Source organism: Syngnathus acus, chromosome 10, assembly GCF_901709675.1.
Source record: "Syngnathus acus chromosome 10, fSynAcu1.2, whole genome shotgun sequence".
Classification (NCBI taxonomy): domain Eukaryota; kingdom Metazoa; phylum Chordata; class Actinopteri; order Syngnathiformes; family Syngnathidae; genus Syngnathus; species Syngnathus acus.
Window position 1 is genome coordinate 1,254,694 of NC_051095.1, and position 15,756 is coordinate 1,270,449.

At 44.7% G+C, this 15,756-nt stretch overlaps 1 protein-coding gene across 3 annotated transcripts; it reads left to right on the forward strand.

Annotated features, from left to right (window-relative positions):
* The first annotated feature begins 306 nt into the window (after nucleotides 1–306).
* Nucleotides 307–15,045, forward strand: sf1 (splicing factor 1). 3 transcript variants are annotated; one of them, XM_037261737.1, is made up of 14 exons: nucleotides 313–587; nucleotides 1,365–1,792; nucleotides 5,475–5,747; nucleotides 6,521–6,652; nucleotides 9,182–9,257; nucleotides 11,480–11,632; nucleotides 12,035–12,124; nucleotides 12,201–12,384; nucleotides 12,459–12,574; nucleotides 12,744–12,851; nucleotides 12,920–13,115; nucleotides 13,193–13,391; nucleotides 13,610–13,774; nucleotides 13,852–15,045. In XM_037261737.1, exons 2-14 carry the CDS (start codon nucleotides 1,387–1,389, stop codon nucleotides 14,205–14,207), a joined length of 2,454 nt encoding a protein of 817 aa, XP_037117632.1. In that variant the 5' UTR covers nucleotides 313–587; nucleotides 1,365–1,386; the 3' UTR covers nucleotides 14,208–15,045. The 3 variants fall into 3 exon arrangements, 2 of the variants coding, with proteins under 2 accessions (XP_037117633.1, XP_037117632.1); XR_005099091.1 differs by lacking the exons at nucleotides 9,182–9,257; nucleotides 12,201–12,384; nucleotides 12,459–12,574; ... (3 more) ...; nucleotides 13,610–13,774; nucleotides 13,852–15,045 and having other exon boundaries at nucleotides 309–587; nucleotides 12,035–12,080; XM_037261738.1 differs by lacking the exons at nucleotides 5,475–5,747; nucleotides 6,521–6,652; nucleotides 9,182–9,257; ... (7 more) ...; nucleotides 13,610–13,774; nucleotides 13,852–15,045 and adding an exon at nucleotides 3,462–4,863 and having other exon boundaries at nucleotides 307–587.
* Nucleotides 15,046–15,756: the final 711 nt, after the last annotated feature.

Below are 15,756 nucleotides of genomic sequence, written 5' to 3' on the forward strand. Positions count from 1 at the left end.
ATTTCTATCTAGAGGATTTTAGTGTGTAGTAGTGAAATACGATTTGTATTTCTGTATCATGCGGTGAGAGGCGTTGTGCACTTTATAGAACTACGCGTTATAACGCTCATTCCATTTACTCGGCAAAGCTGCCCCATCCAACATGGCGGACGTACTGATACAAGCATCCGCCATTTTAATTACATAACTACAAGGCGTTAACAAGACGTTAGTGCCGAAACGTACGCGGAGGGTTACCGATTCACGAAGCCGGAAGTTATAACCAAACAGCCGAATCCAGAAAATACGCGGAGGGTTACACTTGGTCACTAGGCCGGAAGTAGCGTTAGCAGACTTTATTACAGTTGATAATTTGCATAGGAAAACCGTTTAAATTGATAGTGTGATGAATGTAGTGGTGCATTTTTGCACATAAGCTGTTGATGGCGCTAATGCTACATTAAATTGATTTTCTATCCGGCCGATGAAAACCACGGGAGGAGAGCGGTCACGAGCCGAAAGTAGTCCCAGCCCAACCCCCAGCGTTAGCATTAGCGTCCGTCGCCATTTTCTAGTCTCACGATCGTGAAAGCTGAAAGAATCCCCAGGTAGGCCGTCGAAGCGCATTCGAAAAAATAATCAACTCTAACGGGCTAGTTAAATAACAGAAAGTAAAAAAACATTTTCTCCGTTTCCTAGTCCACCGTTTAACCGTCTGAGTGATGTCAAAGTGTAGCTAAATCGATAGCTCTCGCTTTCATTTACACGTGCGTTACGTTCAAAAGTATTGCACTGCTTTTGAAACGCTCATTTATATAGTTCCATTTTTTAATATAAATTCGATATGGTTCCATCGATCCAATCTTAAAGTGTGATTCAATCGTTTTTTCTGTTTGAAATTAAGAAACGGGTGGGCCGCGACTCACTACTACCGCTGCTAAGGCGTGAAAGCTAAAGCTACTTTAGTGTCTCCAAAGCTAATGTTTAAGTCAAGACCGGCTATGATAGCGTTTCTATTGTTTAACGTCATTAATGCTCGCAATTGGACGATGAGGATATAACTGATTTAAGTCCAGATTGGACATCAGCGTCATTTCGCTAAGCTATTGTATTGTGCGCATGAGGTTCGACAATATGGCGCGAGGCTTAACACAAAAGAATTACTACTCATGCCTAGACGCTCGCTTACAGCTTTGCAGATGTGTTTTAAGTATTCGAAAAGAGAGAAAGTATTACTATTAACTATTTTAAGTTGACAAATTACACTGTATGGGTGGATTAGTAACGTGCTCTCCCCGATAAACATGGTTCATTATACTGTAATTCTCAGCACAGTTTATCCATCCATTATCCTCACAGCATTTTTTTCTTCCCTCTCCCTGCAGGAGTCAAGTGTAAAAAGCCACAATGGTAAAAATATTCGTGGGGAACCTGTCGCCCGAGACCACATCGGACGAACTGCGAGCACTCTTCTCGCAGTACGGAAAGATAGCAGAATGCTCCATTCTGAAGAGTTTTGGCTTTGTGCACATGGACAGCAAGGCAGAGGCAGAGGAAGCCATCCGCAACCTCCACCAGTACCAGCTGAATGGCCAGGCCATGAACGTGGAGCTTAGCCGCGGCAAGACGCGTGGCTCCACCAAGCTCCACGTGGGCAACATCGCCTGCACCAACCAGGAGCTTCGGGCCAAGTTTGAAGAGTACGGCGTGGTGGTGGAGTGTGACATAGTGAAAAACTATGCCTTTGTTCACATGGAACGCATGGAGGATGCCATGGAGGCCATTAATCAATTAGACAACACAGCTTTCAAAGGTGACCACTTGGGCTGGGCTTGTTGGGGGAGTGTCTTGTGTGATTTAAGTGTTTTGTGGTTTAAGAATCAACAGGTAAGTCTCGAGTATGCAACAGGTGAGTGAAACGTCATAGGCCAACAGCAACAAAGTAGGGCTGGGCGATTTATTATTGATTCATTTGAGTTTATTATGAGATAATTGTAGTTCTGGGCATGTCCTTGCTCATGTGCACTGCTTGCGCCAATGAGTCTGCAAACAGACAGGCGCTAGTTTAGTAAACAGCCCAGCTAGTAACTTTTCTGACCCCTCTGAAGACCCTGTGGAAGGCAATTACTTTTTGTTAAACATTTTAAATCAGTGTTGAAGGCCATGTTTACGTTCACTTAATGGCAGCGATGAAAACACATCAAGTTGATGCTAATAATAATAATAAATTATATTTATAACGCACTTTACATTCGGAGGAATCTCAAAGTGCTACATGGCAAGTAAAAACAAGAAAGCAAAGACAAGTATAAAACAACAATGCTAGTTCATTTCAAAGCTTGTTTGGCAACACAAAAAGTCGAGCAAATCCCAGAATGGGGGAAAATGCCCCCTTTTTAACATAAAAGCAGAGAGGGGAAAAAAGGATTCAAATTGGATTATTTTGAGGATGGGACATTGCCCCTTTTATTTTGAGGTCATATCGCCCAGCCGTACTAAAAAGCTATTGTTCTAAAGCTGCGATCCGTAATATTGCATCTTCTGTAAAGTTTGTTCGGTCCTACCTATTCTGGCCAGCAGAGGTGTTGATACTGAATAGAAATATTTATTTGGACTATTTAGCACCTCATACTGGAATGTGCATGATGATCCGTGTTGCTTTTTGCATTGGTACGCGATCTGCGCGCCCCCCTTCCCCCAAGCAAATTTGATAGAGCTTTTGCTTACTTTGACCACATCTTACTTGCATGGTGGAACAACGGAACCGAGACCGAACACGGGGTTGTTTGGCTAATTTTCATGAGCGGTCAACAGTCCCCGACTAGTTTTTGCTTCCTTTTGTAATATGAAGTGCAGTTGAACAGCATTGCAATGTTGTTGATGTAATGGCCAAAACTGACATGAGACGACAAACTACACTCACAGGTAAAAACAAGACCTGGCAAGTCACCGCCGAACCGTTCTGATAAGAGTACAATAATGCTTATCTATAGCCACCGTTTCACATTTACCAAAAGGCAAAGCGTGGAGTCTTTTGCCAAACTGCAAGCATGCAGAAATGTCTCAAATATCCACACGCCCCTTTTCTCTTATGATTGTAATATAGCAACAGTGGCCAGGGCAATCAACTTTTTCCTTGACAGTCGCACCGTGTTTGTGGTCCAGTGACAATTTACGCACACAGCGAGCGTCGGCATTTTTTGCGTAGCCGCGAGTCGGTAGGCGTGCGGCGGCGGACGGTCAGTCGCCGGGTGTTTGACGGCGCGCCGGCAGCTAATTAGCTCACAGTTGTAACACAATCGCGGCGTGCTGCGGGCCCGACTTTGGAAAGTTACGGATTTCAGCTTTAATGTGTTGATGTGTTGTGATGATTAAATCTCGTGTTTGCATAATTTGGGAGTAGCCAAGCTGGATGTACAGACTTTGATTTTTTTTCCCATAATGATTGCAAACAAGTCCTTATTGAGTGTTTCTTTTCCAAGGCAAACTGATGAGCGTGAAGCTTTCGACTAGCCGCCTCCGTACTGCGCCGGGAATGGGAGACCGCTCGGGTTGTTATCGTTGCGGGCAGGAAGGCCACTGGTCCAAAGAATGCCCGCTAGATCAAAACGGCTTCCACAGAGACGGCTCAGAGCCAAACTCTGAAGCATTCGATCCCTCGAGATTTGACGGGCGTGCTCAGAACCGGGCTTATCAAGCGGGCTTCAGCGGCGCGGGAGCGGAATATGGTGCCGGCTACGTTCCTCTGCCCGGCGTTTCCCGTGGTGCCGGTCACAGCGGCAGCGCGGCGGCGTTCAGACCGGGTCCGGGCTACGACAACGCAGCGAGATTCGGGCCGCATCCAGCTTACGGCGTGCCCGCCGCCGGGGCCTACCAGACCGACGGCTCGTACTATGGCGCGGTGCCAGGCTACCCGGTGCGGCGGTCGCCTTACGAGGAGCGAGATCCGTACGGAGTTGTGGACTACTACGGGAAGTACAGGGCCAATATGTACGGCGCCGGTTATTTCGAGGACCAACGCGCCGCCGTGCCCACACCTGCTGCGACGGCCGCGCCCTCCACCACGGCTGTCCGTCCTCCGTCGTCTAGCGCCGACGCATATCAGGCCCCTCCTGCACCGGTCCCCCCATTCGTCACACGGGACCGGAGCCCGATTCGGAGGGCCGGCACCGAGGGCGAAGGATACACGTATCCGGGCTCGCAGATCCCCACCGTTGCTACGACTGCCAATAAGTACTACCTCTAATTAGACGCGGGGATCCCGGCGACGTTTGTCTCAGGCAGACAACGTGACAACTGGTAGTTGGTTAGCAAACGGCCACTAGTATGACCAAATTAGAAATCCAGTTGGTCATGTCAAGACCAAAAAAAAAAAAAAAATCCTATTCAAGTGTCCACCCTTTAATAGGTAGAAAATCAGTGTGAATACGTTACGTTCCACTCCATTTGAAAGTAGCAGCATTCTTTCCCTTTTTAGTGGTTCAGTCAGTGGAAGATTAATGCATGGTGCATGTATCTTGAGTTATTTCTTTTCCCCATAGGCGAAGTATTGAAATGTTTTTGCTTTTTATTGCAGTTCTGAAACTAACAGTAGCTTCGCATTTGAGGCATTTGTGTAACGTGTAAATACTATGCTTAAAATGCCTACGATTTAGTTTAGACTTGGATTGCGCAGCTTAATAGGCCTACCCATCTGTTTGAGTGGGAATGCCTCATTTTTTTCTTTCCCCTGCAGTATAATAGAAATGTTTCTGGGTTATAGTAAAATAAAACGTGGTATTGCATTGCTGTAAACACCCACTATTTTTTCCCCAATCAAATATTGATTCATTATATGGACAGTTTCTTTGTTGTCGCCTCATAAATAAAACAGAAATAAGTCAACTTTTGGGTGTGTTTTTTGGAGTAGACTAATGCTACCCGTAGCCAACATATCACTCCAACAATCAAAGCTTGACTAACAATTGGACTTTTTTTTTATTTTTTTGTTTCATTCAATTCGCGAGCAGACAATATTTATTATGTGCTGAATTTTTACACGTCAGGATTAATTTAACAGTACTGTCATTGTAAATATTGTGAGATCAGAGTTGGCTCGACAAGCATTCACTCGTTTAAAATTGACAAGCTCGCACGAGATTTGAACCCTGGACCCTAAAACTTTGCGGCTGCCACTGTCATGGAAAAAAAAGTTTTAGTATTCCAAAAGTTAAAATCATGAAAGCTTTCAAAACATTGTGCTGCTAAAGCAGAGCAAGCAAACGCTTCAGAACGTCATTATGACGTCATGTAGTAGGCGCTGCTCATGTCGACCAATAGGAGAGCGTCACACTGCTGCGTTCACTCCCTCCCGTGGGCGACAGTCTTTTGTGGTGTTTGAGCGCGGCGCCATTTTGATTTCTCGAAAAGAGGGTCGCGAAACGAACAGCGTGGGGCGTTCATCTCGTTATCAACACATTCAGGTCCACCCCATTAACCAAGTGTTTTTTCGACAGCCGGTGGACGGGACCAGCCCAAAATGGCCACGGGCGCAAACGCAACTCCTTTGGGAAAGTTGCACCCCAGCATCGGCGCTAAACGAGGCTTCGACGCGGGGCCCGGCGCCGGCAACGGCATGATGCCTAGCACGGCGTCTGCCGCGTCCTTTGCGACCTTACAAGGATTCCAAGCTCCGATGCCATCATCGACGGCTTTTGCGCAGACGCACCAGTTTAGCGCGCCGGCTGTGTTTTCGCCGCAGCCTCAACAGCAGCAGCCCGGCGGACAAGGTAAAGCACACCTTGTTAAAGCGATGACCAACGCGGGCGAGTTTACCACGCTAACGTGGCTAGTTAGCACCATAGCGCGGGCTAAACTCCGCCTTAGGTCACAAAGACACGAGACATTGTTTTATTCGTGTTATTTGTCGTACATGTAGACTACATGCTTGACGTGGGTTCCGAACACAATTCGACTCTCCGTATTGTATTGGATTTGAATTCAGTTGCAGCGCAGACGAAAACTTTTGATTTCATTCAAATAAAAAAATTACCGAGCGATATATTGTTTAAAATATTTAATAAATCGCAAAAAAAAAAAAAGTAACTGTTTAATTTTAAGGCGTCATTTACTTTGGGCGAACGACTGCATGTTCGTAGTGGGCGTGGCCATGTGACTGACGTTTGTTATATGCTCATAGATTTTTATTTTACTTTAGTTTTTTTTTGGGGGGGGGGGGGGCAGACCCTGTTTAAGACATTTTGGGGAGTTTGCCTTTAGCATGTCAATTTGCTGCCCAGGTCAGTAAAGTTTTGGTTCTCAAAATAGAAATTGCTGCAATTCTTTCATTTTCTGTATTTGTGTTTTGAATTTTGGTATAGTTGATAGATTGCATTACAGAGTTTTATACTGAGCCATCACTGACGTATTTGTCTTGACCAGCCCCCACAATGTTATTTACACTTGCACAGTTAAATGGAAATGAAAAATGAAAAGATATGCAACAGTCAGACATCGCTGTTTTTTGTTTTGTTTCTTTGTGTGTGGTATTTCTTTTTGGTAGATTTCAGCCAGAAGAAACTAAGGAAGAAAAGCCGTTGGAGTAGTGAGACACCCGATCAGAAAACTGTCATACCGGGTATGCCCACTGTCATCCCCCCTGGTCTGACCCGGGACCAAGAGAGAGCCTATATAGGTAATTTTTACGCAATATTTAGTTTTTTTATCTCATGTCATTTGTTGGGGTGATGTTTGATGATTCCCTAGCACTTGTTTCAATCTCGAAAGTTAATCCTCACATGTATTTGTTTTAATATATTTAATTTCTACACGATGCATATAGATTGACTTTTGTTGATTGAGTTTTTACTAAACCACCCGAAGGAAAAAGTGTTGCGGAACTTGTTTCCCCACCGCTGTGCGGTTTGCTTACCATTGGGCACCCATTAGCAAGTCGTAGTGTCTGCTGAATGATGAAACGCCACCGCTTGCTGATATGTCTGTAAACTGCAGGTCACAGTTCACCGTCTTGCCTGACCGCCCCTTATCCCCCCCCCCCCCTCCAACAAAACATCAATATGGTTCCTGTGCATGGAAGCTCATAATGTCCTTATTAACATGCTGAAGTTCCGCTTTGTCGTTTTGTTATTATTATTTAATTTGATCACGCTGGGGTGGTCCGAGTGTGAGCAATGCTGCTTCAATGGCAAACCAATCGAGCGATTTGAACATTTGCAAACCTAACCACCTAATAATCATGACAGCTACTCTGGGGCAAAAAGTCCTTTTCGGGGATTATTTAGATTAGAATTGCCTTTCAGCAGCAGTGTTGCACCCGCACACTGCCTTCATGGGCCCTCGATGGGGTGTTCTGAAGCACACATGCGTGTCCTTTTCCTCCAGAACTGACATTGTTAGCGATGTCCAGTCATTGGTAATGGTTGTTTGTAGCTGCTATGTGAACATTCATTTTTGCCCACTTTTACGTTGTCACACTTGGCTGTTTCTTTTTGCCCATTCACTAATACGTACAATACAGGCTGTCCCAATAAGGCACTATTTATCCACTTCCTTCATTTGGACAGACGTGAAGCCACAGCTTTTGGAATCTTGGGCTTCCCCATTGACATTGAAGTAGCATTGCAGTAAAGAAAGATATTATATACAAACTGCAAAGCCGGAGTTGTCAAATGCTCGTTGCATCGTTTCGTCAAACAAAAATAGGATAAAAATAAAGGAAGTGTGTAGTGACTTTTGGGACACCCTGTATAAAGGGGGGATACCTTTGTAGGAGCAATGTGACAATTAAATCTGCCAATTTACTCGACTGATATCCAGACAATTTTATCATTGACTTTTAAAAAAAAAAGAAAGAAAAAAAAAGAGGTGCACCGATTTTATGAGCCTGTGCCACACAACCACACCCTCTTTAGAAATGGCCATCGTGACGCTAAAATATAAATCATTGAACTCTATCCACTGAAGGAAATAAGGGGGATAAATGCAAATGAATGTGGTTGAGCAAATGCAGTCGGTGCATCTCTACTAATGGAAATGACTTACCGGTAGTTATTAAACCCCAAAAAAAAGAAAATGAAGACGTAAGATGTACACTAATCATGAGCAGTTAGTTTCGCAGAGACAGTTGAAACTAAGTACTGCTACTTTGCGATATTGGTTAAAAAAAAAAAAAAAAAATGCTCCAACTTTCTCTGTGAACCACCCAAAAGGCTGTGTTCGGAATCACCATAGCAGGATCCCACCATTTAGTTCTCTGTGTCGCGAGCCGGCCATTTTGTAGTGCCGTGAGTAGATGCTAGCCGCCGTAGAGTGGCAACAATGCATCCCACAAAAAAAGAAAGTAGCCAACGGCAGAAAAGCATTGCATCTCACGATGCCAGAAAAAAAAGCAGACCGCTGCTTTTTGGTGTCGATATTTGGTCAGCTTCAAACATCGTTGCAAAGTATTTGTTCAGTCGGCTGATGCTAAGCGAACTAAATGGTGGGAGTAGATTAATTGTAATAATAAACAAATAAATTGAGTAATCATTCAGAGCCATTTTTAATTCAAGATAGTCCAAATCGTTCACTCTCTCAAAATGATCTGATTTCTCTACTAGTCTTTCGTGGAAGCAGATTGATTTACTGTGTTTAACCCAAGTAAGACATTGGAAATCATCTTTCACTTTAGTAAACAATGACCATCATTTCTTCTTGTGTGACATTGCCTAGCTGAGAGTAATTGGATTTTAATCACCAAATAATTCCAAATGAGCAAAAAAGAATAAATTAATACAAATGAAAGCGTACCCGGTTATTTGATTAATCGGTGAAATAATCAATTATAGAGGTATTGGATGGTGAGCGCCTTAGTAGGGAGCGAGCAAATGATTCTGAACACATCCACACACTCGGTCATTGTGTTGTTGTTTTTGGTCCTGTTCCGACGTAAATGTCAATGTTTACAAGCGAAACGATTTCAGCCGAATCACTCTTGCGGTGATCGATCGCGAGATGTTTGGCCTGTTTTTTTGGTCACGGTCCGCGATGAGCGCAATTGCTAATGTTAAGACGGGTCCAAAGTAACGAAATCCTCGTTGCTTTTCACCTTTTTTGTTTCCTCATAAACGAGCCAGACAGACCGTGCTCTCGTTTTTTTGATGGTGTTGTCTTAACCACATTTCTCCCCATCCTTGTTTTTCTTTCCTAACCTGAATTCTTCCAGTCCAACTGCAGATCGAAGACCTGACACGTAAACTGCGTACAGGAGACCTGGGAATCCCTGTTAACCCTGAGGACAGGTCGGAAAAAGATTAAACCCATCAACAGTAACATTTTCTCTACCTTTATTGACTTACTTTTTTTGGAAGAAAAAAAAAAAAGTGCTCTATTTTATGACATTCCTCTGTTGTGCTGTGGTTAGAATGAATCTTAGGATGTGTTAGACTTGACAGAAGTAGTTCTTAAAATCCTAAATGTAGACATTGATAGCTCCTCATCATGGCTTGCATAGATTGTAGGTTTGACACCACAGTACAGTAAAAGATCTTGACGAAATAATCGTATGTTTTTTTTTAATATTTGAATATTTGCTCGGATTTTGAGTACTGTTATGTCAAATTAATGATAGAATTTTTTTTTTCTCTTTTGGCCGGTAGTGGTTTTGTGTTACACTTCCTTCCGTAATGATTTTTTTTCTTCAAACAGGTTTGCCTCGACAAGCATTCAACAATTTAACACGTTGAGAGGAATTTGTCTTTTTTAAACAACCAGACAGAAAGAGAGAGCAAGACGCACGTATGGCCTGTTGCTCCTCTCTTAGTGGACAGCTAGGGACAAGAATATCGCTCGACATATTTGAGTTTGGCAGCTAAATTCAGTGTCCGCAACAGATGTCCCCGCAGGAAGTGGCTTCCTCTTACAAGTGTGTCAACTTGACCTTTCCTCTCTTAAGCAGTTTCTCAGTTTCTGCTCACTTCCCAGGGAGCCAAAATCATTTGTGAGCCTGTTAGCATCACGACATTTTGGCGGCAAACTCTTAGAGACTTTTTATCGTCGCAAATGTCTCGGTCGACACGTAATACAAACTCTCGCCTAAACAGTCCAATTGGGTCCGCCGACAGCATCGAGTTGAGCTCGATTCCACGTCGGCCATCTTTATTTTTTCGTCACCATCACGAGAGACCGTGGCTCGGCCCAAATTGCAATCGTAAATAGGTTTGACACGTTGCAATGTCATCCCCCGTCTGTTAAAAGAAAATCTCCTCTAACAAACCATACACTAGGGCCAAAGAATATTGAAAAATATTTTGATTCCCCCAATCTTGCGATTGATTTGTTTTTTCAGCCCCCCACTTTCCACAAGCAATAAATTGATCTGTATTCCAACGAGCAAGATGAGGTTTGTTACGCACAAGTCTTTTGGTCCTCTAGGTTAGACTTACCCTAAAACGAAAGCAAATGTACCATGAAATGATATGAAAGACAGTTTTGTCTACTTCAATCATTTAACCTTGCAAACACCAACTTGCCGTCTTTTAAGCGTTGGCGACGGCAACGTCGCAAATCGCCGCCTAACGAGCGCGGCGGGAAACCCGAGTCGCTAAATCAACGATAATTCCAGCAAGTCTGTGGCTTCATCACTTCAACTTTTCAGGTTTGATGAAACAATTACATGTAAGCATGTGGACTGCACTGCTTAAGCGGCGGCCAATTTATCGAGACAAGCGGCCGTTTTCACAGCAACCCAAAGGTTGATTTTTGCAGCTGCTGCATTGCCTCCTAATCTATTAGGACAATCAAGCGGAGGTGCCTCACCGCCGGCCGGACTTATTTTCATTATTTTTATTTTTTTTTTTATGTCTCCCTTCATGCGCTTCCCGTCCGTCACTTTGTGAACCAATGTGTCTCTCCGCCGGGAGAGCAAATGTAGGAAAAGGTGGATGGCTATCTAATCCTAATTCCTTTGCTCTAACCCAAATTACCCCACGTCAACCTAACCCCTTTTTCAAGCACAGAGCCTCCCTAAGGCGGCAACGCAGGTTTTCAGCATCCACGGGGAGGTACGGACCTCTTCCGCCACGCCACGTCGGCACCGAGCGGCTCTCAGCGCCTCTGCTTAGGATTTCATTTTCCTCCCAACTTTTCTCTCTTTTAGGCCAACAATCCTGTATGCAGGTGTAACTAATGGCCACGCGTTTGCTTGCCACCAACTTAACAGTAACTCTGGTCACTCCCAATCTCATTGGACAGTGCGTGACCCGTGCGTCACCGCCCGATTCGTGAAGCAACAGCAAACGTTAGACGTAGCAGTTGTTATTCACTCGATCCGCATTTTATGCCGTGACGTGATCTCACCTTGACAGTTAGAAAAAAAAAGAAGGGGGAGAGAGAAAAACAAACAACCTGATGGTTTAGCCGTAGGTAGATGTTCTGATTACGTAATTGCCAATCGGCCCCGTTCAGGCGTAGGAGGGAAAAAAGGCGCTGACGGTTTTCCTCGTTGTCTCCCGTCTGACTGCAGGTCTCCCTCGCCGGAGCCCATCTACAACAGCGAGGGCAAGAGGCTGAACACGCGCGAGTATCGCACGCGCAAGAAGATCGAGGAGGAGAGACACGCCCTCATCACCGAAATGGTCGGACTCAACCCCGAGTTCAAACCGCCTGCGGATTATAAGTAGGTCCTCTCTGCTTCAAAAAATAAATAAAAATGCATGAATTATAGGAGGGAAAAAAAGTTTCATTTTATCATAAAGGAAGTTTTATTTTGTCTGTAATTATATTGACAATTTATGTCATGTTAAATAAAAAATAGTAATATTGAGTCGTTAAAATTCTTTAACAATTTAAATGAAAACAATCCTTTTTAAGTTTTAGTTTTTTCAACAATTATTCATCAAACTAAAACCTTGTGAGTATGTAGGTGTTTGTATGTATTTTCTTTTATTTACAATTATGGCAGCAACTAACAATTATTTTATCTGTTAATCTGTTGATTTTGTCCGGTAATGGCACCGCAACGCAACTAAATGGTCCATTTTTATGTTACTGAGCGTATTGCCCTACCCCCTTTGTGCAGACCACCAGCCACCAGAGTGAACGACAAAGTGATGATTCCACAAGACGAATACCCCGAGATCAACTTTGTTGGTCTGCTTATTGGACCACGGTGAGTTTGAACCGCAGGTCTGAGTCTCTGTCATCTTTTGTGTAGTCTTATTTGTGTGTGTGTCTTCTTTCACCAGCGGTAACACCTTGAAGAACATTGAGAAAGAATGCTGTGCCAAAATCATGATCCGAGGCAAAGGCTCGGTGAAGGAGGGCAAGGTGGGCAGGAAGGACGGCCAGATGCTTCCCGGCGAGGACGAGCCTCTGCACGCTCTGGTCACGGCCAACACCATGGAGAATGTCAAGAAAGCCGTGGACCAGGTGTTTACTTTGGCATTCGCCTTTTTCCTTTCGGCTTCCGGCGTCTGTCACGTTAATCAACGATACGCCCTCAGATCCGCAATATCCTGAAGCAAGGCATCGAGACGCCCGAGGACCAGAACGACTTGCGCAAGATGCAGCTGAGAGAGCTCGCCAGGCTCAACGGCACGCTGAGGGAAGACGACAACAGGTTGGTCAAGGGCTTCGGAATGGGGCCACAATAACAGTAACTATATGCCATAGAGGAAACTATTTTGTCAAATTTATGACTCAACAAGTGGGGGAAATCTGTCTTGTGCAAGATTTTATAGGTGAAATTTGAAAAGAAACCGAAAAGTAGCTCCAAAATGTATTGGCAGGATCCTGCGTCCTTGGCAGAACACGGAACCCCGCAGCATCACCAACACTACCCTGTGTACCAAGTGCGGCGGAGCGGGCCACATCTCCTCTGACTGCAAGTACACCAGGTAAGGACAAAATCCATCCACTGGTTGCGGACGTCCAAACTAAATGTCTTCATGTTTGTGCGGCGCAGTACCTTCGCTGCCCAAAGAGCGGCGGGTGGCGAGCCTCCCCAGTCGGCACAGGACAAGGCTCGTATGGACAAGGAGTACCTGTCGCTCATGGCCGAGCTGGGGGAAGCCCCGCTGCCGTCGTCCGGCGGGGGGCACTCCGGCGGGCAAGGAGGACCCCCTCGGCATTCTGCGCCCAACAGCAGCCAGGGACCGCCGGTATGTTTTCTTTTTTTTTGTGTGTGTTTTTCAGACGGAGCTCCTCCTTACAATTGAGTTTGTTTGTTTCTCGACAGAGCCGGCCTCCCTGGGTGGGCTCCAGCTCCAACGACAACAGGAACTACCACAGCATGCACGGAGGAGGCCCTCAACACTACCCTCCTCCAATGTCCAGCATGGGCATGCCCCCCAACCCAAACGGCATGCCTCCCCCGTGGATGCAACCTCCCCCTCCGCCCATGGGCCATGGCCCAGGACCCCACGGACACCACATGGGTGAGTCGGAGAACCCCCCTTGGACACGTTTGGTGCCAGCCTTTACCATATCGGGGTGTTTCCAGAAAGTCCACCAAATATGCATCTCACTGATTAGATGGGAATAAAACCCACTTCAAAAGTAAATGTGAAAATATGGAATTGCGACATTTCTTTAGTTTGTGGTGAGACTTTGTTGCGAATTGCTGCCGTCACGTAACAACTGTTGTCCTTTTCAGGCATGATGCCACCCCCGATGGGCATGATGCCACCTCCGCCACCTCCTCCCAACAATCAGCCGCCGCCGCCCCCTTCCGGTCCTTTGCCGCCGTGGCAACAGCAAGCTCCTCCGCCACCTCCGACAAGCAGCATGGCGACAAGCACGCCGATGCCGTGGCAACAGAGTAAGAACATGAGAAAACGGACACAGTCTTTCATTCTCTGCTCACCCCTCCCTCACTTTTTTCTTTTCTTATTGCAGATACCCCCACCACATCCAGCCCAGGCACAGGCTCTCTCCCTCCATGGCAACAGCAACAGCAGGCCTCGGCACCCCAGCCCCCACCTCCGATGGGCGCCTCCATGGTACCGCCGCCCCCGGGAGTCCAGCCGCCCCCGGGAGTCCAGCCGCCCCCGGGAGTCCAGCCGCCTCTGCCCCCCGGTGCCCCCCCTCCTCCGCCGCCGCCACCCCCTGGCTCGGCCAGCATGATGTACGCCCCGCCGCCTCCCCCGCCGCCAATGGACCCTTCCAACTTTGTCATGATGGGCATGGGGGTACCCGGCATGCCGCCGTTTGGTATGCCGCCGGCACCGCCGCCTCCCCCGCCCCAAAATTAAAAACCCAATGTGAAGAGAAGCGCCCACGTCACATCCGAAAGACTGAGGTCATATCTATATCCAGTGATTTTTTTTATTTTATTTTATTTTTTGGGTATGACACCAGGCAGTCAGACAAATACTTGGAACATTTCAGTCAGTTTGAAATCCAAAGTTTGAAACGAATAGCGGGCCATTCGGTAGGATTGACAGATGCCCGGTGGGATGCAATGCGGTCGTCGACGAGCACGCATTTCTAGTTTTGTACGGGTCCTCTATTGTCAACGTGCGTTTATGACAGATAGGATGTTAGTTCGCTTTGTCGAAATGAAAGAGTTGTTCTCTTTTTAAAGCTTGTATGAATGCAAAAAGCTCCATCTCTGTGTGTGTCTGTAAACACTCGTTCTCAGGCCTCAGTTCTGCAGTAATATGCAGTTTTTTGTTTGTCTACTGAATAAAAACCTCAAAGGTTGACTTTGATGACTCGCGCGTTTCGTTTCAAGAGTTGATTATGTTTGGAGCGGAACAAGTCCTTGGCAAAGAGTAATATTTTTGTAATAAGATGTGATGTGTTTTAGTTTTTGAAGATTTGTCTGCATGTTTTTCAGTTGTGGCATTTGAGTTTCAACAGGGGTGAAAATTGGCCTCCAAATCCCTCCTGGACTATTTGAATGTCGAGAGTCAGACTTGATTTTTTTTTTTCTTAAGACTCTTCACCAGTACACCATAAAATAAAGCTCTACGGTTTATCTTGCTTCTGCAAGGCCAAACAAACCAAGTAATTGTAGTTCCAATGTTCTTCCGTCACTTGTTTAAATTAACTTGCTTGTTTAGAAATAAACTGATTCATTGGACTGAGTGATGCCTCATTACAAGATTTTTTTTTTTAAGGAATTTTCAGTATCTTCTATGCACCCCCACTCATCTACACACAGTATATAAATTGTTACTATCATGAGTAATATAAAGTAAGTGGGACAAAAAATTGTCTATCTTAAGTGGCTGCCAAATTTTCTTGGACCGCCACTTACTGTTGATTAAATACCACACTGCCAAAGTGCTCAGCTAATGGGCTCACAGCTCAGTTTCGTTTGGTTACTTGGCGGCAAAGTGAATCTACCTGGGCCCATTTTCAGTAGACAGCAATTAAGCAAAAATGTCTGCCCTGTGAAATGAGAAAAACAATTTTTTTATAGTGTATATATATATATATATATATATATATATATATATATAAATACATTTATAATGAAAAAAAAACAAGCTCTAAAATCTCAGGTTTGGTATTGCAGATTCTTTTCACCCACGGTCCATTTTGTATATTATATATATATATATGTATATATATATATATATATATGTATATATATATATATGTATATATATATATATGTATATATATATATATATATGTATATATATATATATATGTATATATATATATATATGTATATATATATATATATATATATATATATATATATATATATATATATATTGTGTAGTGGGTTGACATAATTCACCCGGAACCTAAGTTCACGTTACAGAGTTCCGGTGGGACAGTTTACAC

What these genes read in the sequence shown, in the direction of transcription:
- sf1 (XM_037261737.1), top strand. Translation starts at nt 1,387, where the DNA reads ATGGTAAAAATATTCGTGGGGAACCTGTCGCCCGAGACCACATCGGAC. An exon ending in GCAGCAGCCCGGCGGACAAG is followed by an intron (nt 5,748 to 6,520) that starts GTAAAGCACACC and finishes TCTTTTTGGTAG; the next exon opens with ATTTCAGCCAGAAGAAACTA. An exon ending in GGTCTGCTTATTGGACCACG is followed by an intron (nt 12,125 to 12,200) that starts GTGAGTTTGAAC and finishes TTCTTTCACCAG; the next exon opens with CGGTAACACCTTGAAGAACA.